General features: G+C 34.3%; 2 protein-coding genes across 5 annotated transcripts in view; one reads left to right on the top strand and one right to left on the bottom strand.

Moving 5' to 3' along the window:
- The window catches only part of kif16ba (kinesin family member 16Ba), a 47763-nt gene extending 42112 nt beyond the window's left edge, over nucleotides 1–5651 (top strand). For all 4 annotated transcript variants that reach the window (XM_056456525.1, XM_056456527.1, XM_056456526.1 and 1 more), the window contains 5 exons: nucleotides 3725–3769; nucleotides 3856–3978; nucleotides 4071–4160; nucleotides 5055–5138; nucleotides 5222–5651. In XM_056456525.1, coding sequence (XP_056312500.1) covers nucleotides 3725–3769; nucleotides 3856–3978; nucleotides 4071–4160; nucleotides 5055–5138; nucleotides 5222–5383 — 504 coding nt within the window. In that variant the 3' untranslated portion in view covers nucleotides 5384–5651. The remainder of the gene's footprint in view (nucleotides 1–3724; nucleotides 3770–3855; nucleotides 3979–4070; nucleotides 4161–5054; nucleotides 5139–5221) is intronic.
- A 2356-nt stretch (nucleotides 5652–8007) lies between these two features.
- Nucleotides 8008–16840, bottom strand: ndufaf5 (NADH:ubiquinone oxidoreductase complex assembly factor 5). Its single transcript, XM_056456530.1, has 11 exons — nucleotides 16557–16840; nucleotides 16436–16476; nucleotides 14509–14572; nucleotides 14224–14271; nucleotides 11891–11994; nucleotides 11774–11813; nucleotides 11104–11301; nucleotides 10728–10788; nucleotides 10571–10654; nucleotides 8318–8400; nucleotides 8008–8236 (listed from the first exon to the last, which is right to left on the bottom strand). The coding sequence occupies exons 1-11, from the start codon at nucleotides 16716–16718 to the stop codon at nucleotides 8135–8137; spliced, it is 987 nt and encodes a 328-aa protein (XP_056312505.1). The 5' UTR covers nucleotides 16719–16840; the 3' UTR covers nucleotides 8008–8134.
- Between the last annotated feature and the right edge of the window lie 1298 nt (nucleotides 16841–18138).

An 18138-nucleotide genomic window follows, 5' to 3' on the forward strand; every position in this document is an offset into this window, starting at 1 on the left:
CCCACAGATTTTAAGAATTCACTGACAAATGCCTGATATCACAGGCAAATCGGTGCTTGTTCACGGGAGTAACAATCACACAGTATGAACTATCAAAGACATGATGTGAGAGAATCGCTGATGAGTTGCCGACACTCATGAGATATTTGGCTTGTTAAATATCTGGAGCTGTCTGCGTGTGAAATGTGTTCTGATTGAAAATAACATTGGCGATTACCTACAGCCAAAAAGAAGGGCAGGATCCACCAGTGTGGGTGTCTGCAGGCCAGTGGGAGGGTTGGGTAGAAGTTAAAAGAGCTTCTTTTCTGTCTATTTGGACCCAAGAAATGGAGGAAAAACTAGTGTAAATTTGGCAGGAGCACCCATCTGAGCAATAACACATCCAGGTCGATAAAGAAAAAAGAAATTGCTGAGTCCCTTCAAAGCCAGGTGAGCAAAAAAAGTAGATTTTCTACCCCACTAAAGGCTTCTTTCTCATTATGTAGTTAATAACAAAAGATATACGACGTGACCTCACATTGTTTGTATGTCAGTTCTCGCGTGTGTTTGGTTGTGAGAGACATTTCGTACTGAGACAAAGTTGGAAGCGATTCTTCCTATTTTAAAGTCATGCAGTGTGAACCCCTGTCGCTGATACATCTTGCAGTGTAAACAAAGCAGCGACGAAACGCTAGCCCAGATAGTCATGCAGTGTGAAAACATCTGTGACTACTTAGAAAATAGTGCAGTCTAGTCGGCGCCAGTGGTGTAGTGGTTAACGCGTCGACACATGCACTCCGGTGCTCACGGCGACCCGAGTTCGATTCCAGCCTCGCGGTCGTATGCCGATCCTTCCCCCTCTTTCTGCTCCCCACACTTTCCTGTCAATACTCTCTACTGTCCTGTCAATTAAAGGTGAAAACACTGAAAAAAAAATAGTGCAGTCTGAACTGAAACGGAATTTTGAGTAGGGGGTGGGGCTTTCATTTTGAGCATCATTCCCTCATAGCACACTGACGGTAAGAGGGGCGTGGCTAAGGATATTACTTTACACTTGCTATGGAAACCCTTAGGTTGACATCAACAGAGAAGGACCGCAATACAAAAACAAAATTTGATTGAAGATTACCAAAACAAACATTTTTTTTGTGTGGATTAACTTGCACAGATTAATTGCTCACCTAAAGAATAACAATGTGAGCCAGCAATATACACATGGTAAATTTTTATTTCATGCAGACTTTAAAGTCCAGGTAAGGAAATTTCTGACAGTGGTTTCTGAACTGTTCAAAATGTATCACTGAAATATATTACTGAGACTCTGAAGTTTGTTGCACTGAATTCTGGAGTTAGGGGTCGATCACAGTGAATGTGATTTCCGCTCTGAAACTGTAAGGCGCACTTTGTTGACTAGAAAAAAAGAAGTGCAGTGCATTTTTATGTGGCTAAGCAACGACTGAATCAGCTGCGTATTGTGCGCGAGTGTTGCTGTTGATATTGGTATAATTGTAATATTTAATAATATTGTTATATTCAAGATTTGTGAAGTCATACAGCTCCGGGACAACTCAAAACAGCAACCACTAGTCTCTTGTCTATCTTCAGAAGCCTCCGTAGTTGTCTTGACAACACAAACACTGCTGTCTCCTCTACGGAAACCCCGCCTTTACTTTCATTTGATTGGAGAATAAAAAAGACGCGAGTGACGTAACACTTTTCCCGCTCTTAACTTTTTTTTTTTTACTGCAATCGCACAACGGCAAAAACATGGGGCGCAGCAGGCAGTTCAAACGTAACGGCACGAAGGATGCTTAAGCAGCACGCAAAACGCTCACGGCTGTTAGTAAACCAATAAAAAGGGTGCGCCTCTCAACACAAAAAGTGCGTTCATTGTGTTCGGCCCCTTAAGCGGTTTTTCACCAGTTCTATGTTCAAGATTTTTTTGGGGGAGGGGCTAAGACGGTGGCACGATGATGCAATAGAGCCACAGAGCATGGCCCGCCCCTACACTATAATAACTACTGCGCATTATTACTGTGTCTGTGGTTTTCCTGCCCAAACTTTAGTTACTGTCAAAGTTTGTTACTACAAAACATGGAGCGTTCACAATTTGCATCTATAAATGCTTGCAAACGCCAACTCCACCACTTTCTTTTATTTTTTATGAAGCATATTGAAGCTTGTGATCTAGTGGTTTTTACATAAAAAAAGTATATATATATATATATATATATATATATATATATATATATATATATATATATATATATATATATATATATATATATATATATATATATATATATATATATATATATATATGTATGTATGTATGTATGTATATGTATATATATATATATATATATACATATATATATATATATATATATATATATATATATATATATGTATGTGTGTGTGTGTGTGTGTGTGTGTGTGTGTGTGTGTATATATATTATATATATATGTGTATGTATGCATATATATGTACATTAAATATATATACATTATGTATATTATATATTTATGTATATTATATAAATATATATATATATATATATATATATATATATATATATATATATATATATATATATATATATATATATATATATATATATATAGGCCAAACTAAAAGAAATTGGAAATATTATCTTGAGTATACTGCAAAATTTCTTTTTTACACCTATGTGTGTGTGTATATACAGTTGAAGTCAGAATTATTAGCCCCCCAGAATTATTAGCCCCTTGTTTATTTTTTTCCTCAGTTTTTGTTTAACAGAGATTTTTTTCAACATTTCTAAACATGATAGTTTTAATAACTCATTTCTATTAGCTGATATATTTTATCTTTGTCATGATGACAGTAAATAATATTTTACTTGATATTTTTCAAGACACTTCTATACAGCTTAAAGTGACATTTAAAGGCTTAACTAGGTTAATTAGGTTAATTAGGCAGGTTAGGGTAATTAGGCAAGTTATTTTATAATGATGGCTTGTTCTGTTGACTAAGAAAAAAATATAGCTTAAAGGGGCTAATAATATTGACCTTAAAATGGTTCATAAAAAATTTAAAACTGCTTTTATTCTAGCCGAAATAAAGCAAATAAGACTTTCTCCAGAAGAAAAAAATATTATCAGACATAATGTGAAAATTTCCTTGCTCTGTTAAACATCATTTGGGAAATATTAAAAAAAGAAAAAAATTCAAAGGTGGCTAATATATATAATTTTATAAAATCCTTGCTGTATTTCATATTTTATTATTATTATTTATTTCATTTAATTGTATTAAATCTATACCCACTAAATCAAACCGAGAATCGAATCAAGAACTGAATAAAATTGACAGCTTGTGAATCAGAATCTGAATCAATACCCAGCCTTACTAATAATGTATACAGTATTACATATACAGACAATATATACAGTACTGTGCACAAGTTTTGGTCCCCCCAACAGTTTTGGTCAAGATATAAACAGATAGAAAAGAAGTATGGACACGAAGTTGAGGAAAAACACAACACTGTTTTCAGAAAATGGCTTCTGCTAGCTAAAGCTTGTGCTAGCTACAAATATCATTACTGTTCAGGTGAAGAGGGAGAGTTTATTATACTATATTATAAATAAATACAAATAATTATACTAAAATGACAAACCTAATGGTGGCCAAAGACTTTTGCACAGTACTGTATATCTCAGCAGGCATGTGACTCTAATGAACTCCCTTTCAATCTCACAGGACAATGATAAAAGGCGTTTCGACCAGCGCAAACTCAAATACGAGGTACCGTCTTGTATGTTTTTGAATGTTATTTTCTGAGCGCTCAAATGGAGAATGTTTCCTGACTGTATTTGCCCTTTTTCCCACAGCGGCTGGTGTCGATTCCTCTGGATCTGAGTCCCGAGAGTCTGAAGGATCCGGTGAAGATCTGCATCCCACGCTATGTGCTGTGTGGACAGGGCAAAGACGAGCACTTTGAGTTTGAAGTCAAGGTTTGTCTGTGTTTTACTCTGTATATCTGCGAGCGGTGAAATCTGTGTGTGTGTGTGTATTTGAGAGCTGAGTTTTCTGTGTCCGGGTTCAGATCACTGTTCTGGATGAAACCTGGACTGTGTTCAGAAGATACAGTCGTTTTCGGGAGATGCACAAATCGATGAAGCTCAAATATCCAGAGGTATGATGTAAAAGTGTACCAATCTATATAATGTTTAAAAATGTTTGTATCAAATGTGTTTAAACATTAAACCATGTCGTCGTCTTCATTCATTTTAAATTAATGCTTAAATGTTACAAAAGAAAATCAGTTTAGATAAAATGAATCTCTTGTACATTTTTATAATTTGTAGACCTTTTTTAAGTACATTTTTAGGAGCATGGATTTTTTTTTCCCGTTTTTTTCAGACAATAAGAGTTTTTCATTTATTCAATATATATATTTTTAAATAATAAGATAATTTGAAAAATGCATAAATGTGAAGGTTTAAATGTTTAACTTGTCATTACGTTAGTATATTTATAGTAAATTTTAAGCAATTCATAATAATAGGACAAAATAAAAAAAATTAGGACCCTATTTTGCATACAATTAAGCATAAATTTGTTTAAAGATATGGATAATATATATTTTTTTAATAATTTTATATAACAGTGGTTTGTTCTGTAGACAATCGAGAAATAATATTGCATAAGGGGGCTAATAATTTTGACCTTAAAATGGTTTTTAAAAAAATTAAAAACTGCTTTTATTCTAGCCTAAATAAAACAAATAAGACTTTCTCCAGAGGAAAAAAATATTACAGGAAATACTGTGAAAAATGTCTTCTGTGTTTAACATAATTTGGGGAATATTTAAAGAAGAAATTCACAGGAGGGCAAATAAACTGTATTTAGTAAATAATTGATTTATTTTTGTCTTGTAAATAATATTAGTAAATAATTGGTAACTTAATATTAGAAGTATTCTATTTGAATGATATTAGAATAATTAGTAACTAATATTAAAATAAGTAATATGAAAACAATATTAGTAAATAATTGATTTATCGTTGTCTTGAATGTTGTGTTTAAGCTTGCTGCTTTGGATTTCCCGCCCAAGAAGATTTTCGGAAACCGAGACGAGCGGACGATCGCAGAGCGCCGGAACCAACTGGAGGTGATCAAAATGTGTTCATTGTTCATTCAGTCGCCAGCCAATGAGAACCACTGCTGATGTATGATGTCATTGTGTTCCTCCAGCAATACCTGCGCAACTTCTTTCGGGTGATGATGTCATCATCGTCCGCTTCTCCAATAAGGACAGACGAGTTCGGCCTCAATCTCTCCAAACACGCCGTCTGGGACATCTCGCCCTTCTTTAAGAAGGGGGTGTTCGACTACAGCAGCCATGGGACGGGCTGACACACACATAAACTCTCATTTTCATGGATTACATGCCGATCTCTGATACAAATACTTACTACAAACCAATTCACTCCAAAACATTTCACCCTAAAATAAAAACGAACAAAATAAGAAATGATATTTTCTGCATAAAATCAGATCTTTAGCTTCATGCAGATTTATTTATTTTTTTTGCATGGGAACATTATTGTCAAGATATTTATAAATAATGCGCACAATAGACTATCATTCTTTTTTACATATTATTACATACAATTTTTGTTTATTAACAAATATAATTTATTATTATTATTATTATATTACTAAAAATTCAAAATGGCTGTAAAACAAAGCTGTTGTAGAAAAACCTGAATTAAAAATAAAAATAAATATTTTTTAAATTATATATATATAATATATATAATATATAATATATATATATATATATTTATATATATATATATATATATATATATATATATATATATATATATATATATATATATATATATTTATATATATATATATATATATATATATATATATATATATATATATATATATATATATATATTTATATATATATATATGTATATGTGTATATATATATATATATATTATATATTAAGATATTATAATATTTCCAATGAGCATAAATTTTTCTGTAGTTTTTTAAAATATGATTCTCATAGTAATGTTTTTTTTCTCTTTGATATACTTGTACTTAAACTTAGAATTACTTAAATGTATATTGTTATATTATATTGTTTTTATTATATTGTATGTAAAGTAGCATAAATTAAACATGCCAGTAGAGCAGTGCAACTACGATGTATAAATACTCAAGGTTAAATGCTATGTCTTTTAAATTAATCTGCATTGTCATAACATCATAAGAAGAAAATTCTAATACAAAACAAATAGGCATTTTTATTTTGAGGTGAAATACGACCTGTACCCGCTCATAAACTCACTCAGGAAAGGTGTAAATCAGGATCGTGCAACACTGAGAATCCAAAGTATATGTATATAGTTTTGTCAGTGCCTTTCTGGCATTAACTCGAGCTTTAAACGCTTTTGAAGAATGAGAAATATAGACTTCATCATCCTCATCATCATAACCTGCTCTAAACGTCTAGTGTTTACATTAAGAACCAAGAAGCCTGTTTCTGTGGACAAACGGGACGTCCTGTAGCTGCTACTTCAGTTCGTGGTTCGCTTTAAATCATTTTCGATGTAAATAATGAATCGCCAATGCTTGATTCTGGATTCTAATCCACAGATACTGCCATTTCAAACAATTTTCAGCAAAATCCATAACATTTCAGCAGATTTCTGTTGTTTTTATAACCACTGTGAGGTCAAAGCTCTCAAATTAGCACTTGTACTGTGAGGCGATGACTTCCAGATCAACTAATAGTGCTTTTGATTCAGAATAATTGTCCTGGATTCAATTAGAGGGGTAGTTCACACCAAAAATCAATTTAGGTCATCTAAGATGTTGACTTTTTTGTCTTCAGTACTACATTAAAGTAGATTTTGGTGATTCATAAAATGCAAATCAATTTATTATCAGCATTTTAGAGTCTAAAAAACACATACAGGCTAAATAAAATTAATATCTGTGCTTGTGGTGATACATTGAGGTCTCAAAATGGTAATAGTATTAGTAATAGTATAGTATTGTAAATAACTTTCAGTTTCTTGCACTGTCCAATTATTTCACGTCATAAGTACACATTTAAGTTCATGAGCCCCATGTATTAATTTTGTGTTGCCTGTATATTATTTTATTTACTTTAAAAGTAGCCAAAGAATTACAGGTTAAGCTGAAAAATCTTCTTTAATGTTTTACTGAAGAAAAAAGTCACCATTATCGTAAAGAAACACTCTGCTTTTATGGAAATAGGCTCATTTCACTGCACCCATAGAGTTCAACAGTTGAGTTTGAATCCATTCAGCCGATCTCTGGCGGGAGCACTTTTAGCGTAGCTTAGCATAGATCATTGAATCGGATTAGACCATTAGCATCTCGTTCAAAAATGGTTAGAGTTTTGATTATTTTGCTATTTGAAGCTTGACGTTTGTGTAGTTATGTTGTGTACTTAGAATATGAAAGCCAACTACAAAAGCTTTGAATAGAAAAATTAGCAAAACTAGATGCTAATGGTCTAATCCGATTCGATGATTTGTGCTAAGCTAAGCTAAATGTGCTTAAGTCAGGCTGGAGATTGTCTGAATAGATTCAAAAGTGGTTAAACTCAATCGTTTAACTCTAGGGGAGCCGTAAAATTAGCATATTTCCAAAATGAAGTGTTCCTTTAAATGGCAGCAATTTTTGGGTGAACTGCCTCTTTAAGGGCTTTTACTGTAGTCTACGCTGTAAATTACTCTCTGACTGAAGTACTATAAAGCCATATGTATATGCAGAATGTATCTTGTACACTTGATCTGTACAGAGGGGTTTGTTTTCATGAAGAAAGGGATAGCACTGCTATATTAGCCGTTAGCATTATTGTGTTTACTTTGAATGCTGAGAGTAAGACGTACACATTTTTAAAACCATGTTAGCATTTTTTATTTCTGAAAGCGAATGTAATGATTGATCTGGTAATTCAGTGACGAGCCATTTCAGCGCCATGATGAATTCACAGTTTATTTATTTGCAAAAATACAGTTTGTTGATGCGACATTTCAATGTGATCATGTTCATATGATTAACGCAGCTCCTTCAGAAGTGGACGTGAGGAATAAAAATGTGTTTCTGTTTCAGGATTTGTGGTGGTTTTTCTGCTGGTCGCTCTGAAGTTTGCCTATTTTCGACAGATCTGCAAATGAGACGTTCGCCGAGCCTCGCTTTGCTGGTTTGGCCTGTAAATTCATCACAAGTCAGTATCTCACATGTGATTGGTCAGCATTATTAAACAAACAGCCAATGAAAATGCAGCAGACCTGAGAGTCATGAGGCTTCCAGCCAATCATGTAGAGGATCTGAAAGGTGGCGGGAACTGAACCGTCTTCATTGCCGTACATCTCTGAATGTCGGTAAACACAACATAAATACAGTTGAAGTCAGAATTATTAGCCCTTCTGTATATTTTTCCCCCAATTTCTGTTTAACGAAGCGAAGATTTTTTCAACACATTTCTAAACATAATAGTTTTAATAACTCATCTCTAATAACTGATTTATTTTGTCTTTGCCATGATGACAGTAAATAATATTTGACTAGATATTTTTTAAGACACTTCTATACAGCTTAAAGTGATATTTAAAGACTTAACTAGGTTAATCAGGCAGGTTATGGTAATTAGGCAAGTCATTGTATAACGATGGTTTGTTCTGTTGACTATTGTAAACAAATATAGCTTAAAGGGGCTAATAATTATGACCGTAAAATGGGATTTAAAAAAATTAAAAACTGCTTTTATTCTAGCCGAAATAGAACAAATAAGACTTTCTCCAGAAGAAAAAATATTATCAGACATACTGTGGAAACTTCCTTGCTCTGTTAAACATCATTTGGGAAATAATTGTAAAGAAAAAAACGTTCACAGGAGGCCTAGTAATTGTAGTGACTTCAACTGTATGTAAATATTTAATTCATAGAGTTATTAAAATAAGAAAAGCGCACCTCACGAAACGGATGAGGCTTTTATATTTGACGTGTTCGCCGTTGTGATATTCTTTATTTTTAAACAAATTATTTTTATTGTTTTTATATATTATTTTAATGATTATAAGGATTTTATAATAAAGATTTTTTGAATTAAACTTTAATGCATCACTCGCTTTTGATCTCAGACAGTTCTACCTATTAAAGTGAAATATCAATGATAAGAGAAATGGGTTGCTCTACAATTATTTTTTTATTATGGCAAGAGTAAAAGCAAAAAAAGCGTACTAAAAATACTTAGGTTTTTTTTTTTTGCCCACTCAACAATTCACGCATTACTTTCTTGCTAGATTCTGTCCTCTGCTTATAAGCTAAATAGGCAATAATGGTCCAACATTCCTGACCTATATCACCAATAAAGCCTAGAAAACAGGGCATCAGTATATTGTAAACCGATAATCCTTACCAGTTATCAAAGACATAACTTGTTACTTAATTTTAGTTTGTAGCTATTTATATTGATTTAACTTCAAAATTGTAACATACATCAGAGTAAAACCTATAAATGGTAGAAAAACATATTCTATAATATTAAAACCACATGGGTCTCCACTATTGCCACGGCATCTTTTAAAAAAAATTTTGCTTTAACAAACTTTTACCTCAGGTTTATCCAAACTTTTACAAAAACTATCCTCTTTTACAACGGCTGTTGTAATTTCTGTCCAAGAATTATTGATCATCTGCTTATCTGTATGATGATCACGCATGGACGGATCATAAAGATGTCTGTACAGTCACGAAGGTGATTCATATTTAACTCAAATCAAATGCGGCACCGTGTGAACTGTTCACTGGAAATCTGTTGACTCAGCCAGCCGAAATCATGTCGCGCGCAAAGAAAGTGAACCTCAGCAAACACAGTGATGATGTCACATTCGCTGTGCACACTGAGTTTAATAACAGAAAGCCGATTGGCTATTGCATGTTGGTCTCATTTGTAGTTGTAATACCGCAAATTACAATATGACTAGCGAAATAAAGAACTACAACACCACGAAAACCAAGCAACAGCATCCAAAAAAAATTTAAATGAACATTAGATGTAGCGTTACATGGACATCGGAAAAATAAGACCTGTGCAAAAATATTTAAGACATAGAACAGCCAATTTAAGACATTTTAAGGCCTAAAATTTCAATTTTTTAATTTCAGACTATAAGACCTTCGGTTTCCCAGACAGTCCAAAGGTGAATTGAATAAGCTAAATTGGCTGTAGTGTGTGTGAATGCAAGAGTGTATTAGTGTTTCCCAGTGCTGGGTTGCAGCTGGAAAGGCATCCGCTGTGTAAAACATGCTGGATAAGTTGGCGGTTCATTCCGCTGTGGCGACCCCTTATTAATAAAGGGCGAAAATAGAATGAATGAATGTATGGATCAAAATGAGTGATTTTTAAATCAGATATTTTGTAAATGTCCTACTATACATCTTTGATTAGATTGCTAAATTGCACAACTTTAAAAGATAATTTTCTCAATATTTCAATTTGTTTTAATACTCCAAATGGTGCACTTCCAGATGAGTCTCACCTTTATAAATAGCAGCCGCCGCCAGTATGGTGTCTCTTTGCAGGAGTGACTTTCTATTCCATGCACAGTTGCTCTCGCCCATACCTGAAGAACAGGAACACAATGTGAACAGACTTTCCTTCCATTTGATAACATTAGACATTAACACAGAGTTTACCTTGTAAATCCCTCATGACCTCCAGCATACCAGGATAATGGACCTGAACTTCATCAATGTCCTGCAACACAACAATGAGCCTCGATATAATCACACGAAGCTGACGAAATCCTTTAAAATGCAGTGTCTAAATCTGCAGCTATGTTGATGCATGACATGTTTGTAGCTCCGCCCCAATTTGAAATGTGGGCCGGGAGCACAATCTCATTTGAATTTAAAGCGACAGTCACCAAAACACCACAATTTGGATCAAAAGGTTGCAAAGTGTGGCATTTTGAGAAGAAACTTAACACACACACACACACACACACACACACACACACTCTAGTGAGATCAGAGACTAAAAAGGGGCATAATAGGGCCCCTTTAAATGTACCACAGTGAGCATGTTGAATCCGGCCTGTCCCAGCAGGTTACCCAGGTCAGTGACAGCAGTATAGGGTGAGATGTGTGGCGCAAACCCGCCCTCCCTCTCCAGCTCCGCCAACTGCAGAGAACAGCGCAGCTCGTACAGCGTCTCACCGCCGACCATCGCTCCGATGAACACACCATCTGGCTTCAACACCTGGTGAATCTGAACACAACACATGTCTATTCGTTCACTGTGCAACAATACATGTCTTTTGCTAGACCCCGAGATAAACAATAGTGCAACTTTTTATTTTATCCATAGGATAGCTCAGTGGTTAGCATTGTCGCCTCACAGCAAAAAGGTCGCTGGTTCAAGTTCTGGCTGGGCCATTTGGCATTTCTGCGTGGAGTTTGCATGTTCTCCCCATGTTGTTGTGGGTTTCCTCCAGGTGCTCCGGTTTTCACCACAGTCCAAAGACATGCGCTATAGGTGAATTGAATAAACTAAATTGATTATAGTGTATGAATGTGTGTGTGAATGGGGGTTTCCCAGTACTGGGTTGTGGCTAAAAGGGCATTTCTGTGTAAAACATTTGCTGGAATAGTTGGTGGTTCATTCCGCTGTGGCGACCACTGAAATAGAGACTAAGCCGAAGGAAAATGAATGAATGAATGATATACAGCGCTACTCATACCTGTCGCAGAGCTCCGGGAAGGTCGTTGATCCAGTGCATACTGAGGAGAGAAATATGGGTTTGTAAATGAGAGCTCATCCTTAAATCTTCCCATTATGCACTGGGGCGGTGTGATACCTCAGACTGCTGAGCACTAGGTCAAATGTGTTTTCTTTAAAGGGCAGGAACTCCTCGTCTGCCATCACACAATGAGCAGGAATATCACTTTTCTTCCTGTTCCTCTGGAGAAGAGAGAGTAAGAAGATCTCAGTCATATACAGTTAAAGTCAAAATTATTAACCTGTGATTTTTCTTTTTCAAATATTTCTCAAATGATGTTTAACAGAGCAATGAATTTTTCACAGTATTTCCTATAATATTTTATAGTCTTATTTGTTTTATTTCGGCTAGAATAAAAGAAGATTTAATTTTTTTTAAACCATTTTAATGTCAATATTATTAGCCCCTTTTTTCCTCTCCCTCCCATATCTCTCCTAGCTGGCTCCTCTTGTCTTGTCTTATTCCATATCTGAGGCTTTCCTTGCCCTGCTCTCCAAACAAATAAGGAATTATAGATTTGATCAACTGGTATCTGAACGCAATTGACACCATCTTCTCGATGAGAAGTCTGGGTTCGGGGGAACCCAACTGTCCTGCAGGGACGGTCACAGCTGGATACATGATGGACAAGTATGGCGTCATATGCCTGGCCGCTCTGTCCATGGAGGATATTAAAGAAATATATCTATTCGGAACTTTGATAACAGGGTTTCTGCTAATTGGCTTAAATTGAAACAGATTGAATCTGTGGTGAGCAGAGTTGTTACAAACCAGGCTGTGACTATAGACCGCAAACTGGAAAACATCGGGGTGAAACTAGCACCTTTGCAATGAGATTTGGACAGACCTGGACAGAAATTGGAGGAAAATATATACAGGGGCTAATAATTCTGACTTCAACTGTATTTACACAATTTTAGAAAAGTGTTAATAAATGTGTTAAAGGGGTTAGTTCACCCAAAAAATGAACATTTGCCCCCCATTTACTCGCACTCAAGTGATTGTAAATGTTTATGAATTTATCTTTCTTCTGTTGAACACCAAATAAGATATTCTGAAGAATGCTGGAAACAATTGGCATCTATAGGAGAAACAAAAATACAATGGAAGTCAATGGCTGTTTTCCCCCTCCAGCATTCTTCAGTATGTCTCTATTTCTGTTCAACAGAAGCAGGAAACGGGTTTGATGATGCCAGAGTTTTCATTTCGAGGCAAACTATTTTTAAGGCTACCATGGCTGCATTTACTTAATGTAAAGACTGTAATATCTTAAAATATTTGTATCATTTAAAATTAAAAGTGTTTTCTGACTGAATCTATTTAAAATGTATGGTCCCTCTGTGATGTAAATGCTTTTTAAACATCATTCAAGTCAACCAAGTGATCCTTCAGAAAACACTCTAATATGATACTCATAAATGTTGTAGTACTTCATCATTTTCTCAAACCATAATCCATTTTTTTTATATATATATAGATAGTTTAAAACGACAATATAAAAAGTCTGCACTTGGTCTGGCGGCATAGTGGCTCAGTAGTTAGCACTGTCACCTTACAGCAAGGAGGTTACTGGTTCGAGTCCCGGCTGGGTTGGCGTTTCTGTGTGTAGTTTGCATGTTCTCCCTGTGTTGGCGTGGGTTTCCTCCGGGACCTCCGGTTTCCCCCACAGTCCAAACACATGCACTATAGGAGAATTGAATAAACTAAATTGTCCATAGTGCATGTGTGTGTGAATGCTGGTTTAGTTGGTGGCTCATTCCGCTGTGGCAACCTCTGAAATAGAGACTAAGCCGAAGGAGATTGAATGAATGAATTAATGTACTTGGGCTGAACAATATATCGTTTGAGCATCGTTATCGTAATGTGTGTATCTGCAATAGTCACATGACAGGATTAAATTAAAGCATAGAGATATTATTTTTATTATTTAGACAATGATGATCATGTTATTTCACATTGATTTCATTTCTGTACTCGAATACTGTTAGACTCCCCAGAAAACCATAAAGCACTGTTCATTGCTTATTTTTGCTTGTAATTTATTATAATGAATGCAAACGCACTGCATAAAACAGACTTGATCATCACAGTCGATTTAAATGAATGAAATCTTCCCAAATAGAGCTATTTAAATCATCTGCTGAAATTGTATTCGTATTGCAATATATATATTGCGCCAAAATGAAACATTGCAATGTCAGCTTTTTCCAATATCGTGCAGCTCTAGTCTTTAACGTTGCTTTTTCCGATTTGCTATTTCCAAATAAAACTATTAATTTCTTACCAACAAGAAATCAAGCTGACCCCAAATTTTCAGTGTTAGAATTGGCATAAATTATATGCAGTTATAATGCATATATTTACAGTATGTTGCATTCGCACATCAATAAAACAAACATGAAGTCTCTTACCAGGGACGAGCTTGAAATGTCTGTTAGGAAGAGACACTCGACAACCTCCTGAGATGAGAGAGAATCCGTGTTACCATAAGATGCGTTTAATTTAGGAATGTAACTTAAAACCTTAATTCTTCTGAAAAACACAAAAGGAGATGTTGCCAAGAATGTTCATGCTGCTTTTTTTTTAATGTAGTAAAGGGAAGATTACAAGCTTCTCATGTCTCAAAGTATAATTTTTTTTTGCACTCAAATACGCATTTATATAATGGATACTTGCCAAACTAAGAACAGTTTTACCTTACTCAAATGCTCTCCAATGTGGCTCCTCCCACATCCTACATCCAGAGCCAGAGGGAAAGTCCTGTAATGACATTTAGAGGATTCAAAAAATGTACGTTTTGTTATTGTTTACTGGCACTCATGTTTTCGCCGCAAAACCTACAGTACTATTACAGTACTAGGAGATACCAGTCAGAATTCCAAAGCTTACAATGAAAGTGATTGGAGACTAGAGCTGTTGACATCCCCCAAAATAACTTCAATTCAACTATTCATTACAAAGAACTATTGTATGACATACTGTAGTGTACAATATATAGTATTGCCTAGTCTGCAGGAATTTTGACGTATTAAATTGATTATATTTAGCAGGAATAGCTGCATTCAAATATTTCACTCTACCCGATTAACATTCTATTAATGATTAGTTTTAATTGCTAATTTGTGACCCTGGGCAACAAAACCAGCCTTATTATGCAAGGGCATAGTTTGGCAATAACTAAATAAACTTGTATAGGTTAAAAAAATTCCTTTCATTTGAAAAATCATTAGATTAAATAAAGATCGTGTTATATTAAAATACTTGGTAAATTTCCTACTGTAAATATATCATAATGTAGTTTTTATTAGTAATATGCATTGCTAAGAACTTAATTTCGACAAAGTTAAAGACAATTTTCTCAATTTTTATTTTTTTTTTAAATCCTCAGATTTTAGATATTCAAATAGTTCCTTATATTATAGTTCCCTATCTTATGGCAGTTTTTTCTTTCTTCGAGTTCACGTGGACTTTAAATCCTAAATTAGGCTTTATGACATCTCTTCTGTCTCCAGGTTTAATCTTGTCGTGTTTCATAAAAACAAGGGTGTCAAAAATGTGCAGTAACTACAAAATTTAAGCTGGTGTAAAAACCATAAACTCTGGAACCGGAAGTTGCTGAGACTTTTATTATGTTAATGTACTTCCAGCTGAAATAGAATGTTAAGTAGAGGGTGGGGCTTTTATTTTGGCAAACTAATGGTAATGGTTGATTTATACTTGTGCGTCATGTATACTTCGCGTGGTTACATAGCCCTCGCCATGGCTGACGCTGACCTCTCAAAAATTTAACTATACATCGCAACGATGCGTAGTTCAAGCTCTGTGATTGGTCAGCTTGGTAGTGGTGACAAGTGTGGGCGGCGCTGAGAGCAGCGAGGCCAATGGAGCGAGTATTTACAAGTGTCGAGTCACATGAAGGAGCTCCAGATGGAAACTTTTTTTACTTTACTTTGTGTTTCCTGATGATTAAAGTTGTTGCATGTCAGCCGGTTCCCGCCTCTGAATGAGAGAGTTTTAGCTACTTGTACGTTAAGGTAGCGTTCAGAAAACACCCCCGAAAAAAGTCGACACAGAGGAACATAATAACCTACTGCCTGCTAGTGTTTCAGAAGTGTTATTGCAGAGCAACACAAACAGCACGCAGAAGTATAAATGCACAACTACGCGCAAGGCAGGCGCCATGGGTCACGCCGATCACTTGATACAGAAGTATAAACCAGCCTTAAGAGATGGCGTCAATATGCAGTTTCTATGGAAACCCTCAGGTTGACGTCAACAGAAGGAGCGACGCACCAAACGCAAAAGCAAATTGTCATACTTTCATTAAAGATTACCAAAACAAAATATTTTTTCTAGTGCCACAGCTTGCACAGATTAATTATTCACTTTAAGAATATCAACATGAGCTAGCAAAATAAACATTGTACATTTTGATTACACGCGGACTTTAAAGGCATTTGTCATGCTGTCTTTGTAGGGCAGTGCAGAACGCATATTCTGCTAGATATCTCCTTTTCTACCTCACAAAATTAAATTAAGTCCCGATGACGCGAAGTAAAACTAATACCATAATTGAATATTTTCCAGAATTATTATTTAATAATAGCATGTAAGCACAGTGACCTTGCGACATCATAAACTCTGTCCGCCACTCTTCTGCCCACCTGCAAACACAACAAAAACACAAGTTCACACACACACTTTTGTCTCTAATTTAAAACAAACATTGTGCACAAGATCTGACCTCTTCTCGAAGGTAATCGTATTTGTGGCTGTCCAGTAAAGATGAAGCCCAGTCCTTCTGTCTGCGCTTCATGCTCCTGTCAAACACATTCATTCCCTGCCTGGAGGAAAAACTCCGCCATATTCTGCTCACACGGCGGAGGCTTCTCGCGGACACGTTCATCTTTCCTGATTTATTTATTATTATTGTTACATTTTAACTCGCAACTAGACTAAAAGACAACTGTGTTTTGAACACATTTCATCGGCGTGAGTGAAGATCGCTCAGTTCTGCGTCATACAATAGTGAGAGGACTGAGGTAAAATGTGGAGTGGATCAAACCAACCAGAACACTGGAACACGGACCGGAGTCAGCGAAAAATCGGCTAAAAAGATGTATATTATATTATATTATATTCTTTTATTTTATTTTATATTTTATTATATTATATTTTTATATTATATTATATTATATTCTTTTATTTTATTTTATATTTTATTATATTATATTTTTATATTATATTATATTATATTATATTATATTATATTATATTATGTAACGTGCCATACAAAAACAACGTCCATTTTACTGTAAAACTGTAGAACTGTAAAAGGGTCTAAATACAGAAAAAGCTCCAGGTCAGTGTTATTTTAGTATAAATTATGATATTTTCAGTAAATAATTTTAGATTTAAAAAATAATTTTCAGGATTTTGTTTTTGTATAGTACTGTATAGCGGTTTACATTTAATGAATACATACAAACAGTATTAAATTGTGTGCGCGCGCGCGTGTGTGTGTGTTTTAACACTTTTTACATTTTATAACAGTTGAAGTTCATTTTAATTAACTTTTAAGTAAATTTACGGACATTTTTGATGAAATGATTATTTAGTTATTTTAAATTAAATAAAAAATTTGTTTACTTATCATTTTACTATAATGTAATGATAAGTAAACAAAAATATACCATGATACTTTATTGTAATCTTATATAAGTAAACAAAAAATTTGCCATTATACTGTAATATAATGCTATATTTTCCATTTCATTTTTTTCATTTTATTTTTGTGTTGTTTCTGTTGAGTTTTTAAAAGGTTAATACTGTACATCAGTTTAATATTGAACTATAGCTGAAGTAAAATATGATTATTATGATTATGTTTTCACATTTCTATTTCAGTTATTGATTTTTTATATAAAACTATATATTAATTTAGAACTCATGAATTGTTTTAGGTTTAATAGTTTTTTATAATTTTTTTAAGCAATCTTGTAGATTAAATTTAGGTTTTTCATTTGATTGTCATCAAATATTCTAGTAATGTTAAGCAATTGAGCAATTTTGACTTTGTATTAGAATTTTTTACATTTTTAGATAGTTTCTACTTCAGTTAAAAACCAAATAAATCTGTTTTTAATTAAATTGTATTCAAATATGCAGTCGGCGGTTCATTCCGCTGTGGCGACCCCTGATTAATAAAGGGACTAAGCCGAAAAGAAAACGAATGAATGAAAATAATATACAATCCTCCCACAGATTTGTAATGTCCATCGTCGTCTGGTGTGTTTTGAGCTTTATGTCTCGCCGTAGTCAAAAAA

The sequence above is a fragment of the Danio aesculapii genome, chromosome 1 (genome assembly GCF_903798145.1).
Source record: "Danio aesculapii chromosome 1, fDanAes4.1, whole genome shotgun sequence".
Taxonomy (NCBI): Eukaryota; Metazoa; Chordata; class Actinopteri; order Cypriniformes; family Danionidae; genus Danio; species Danio aesculapii.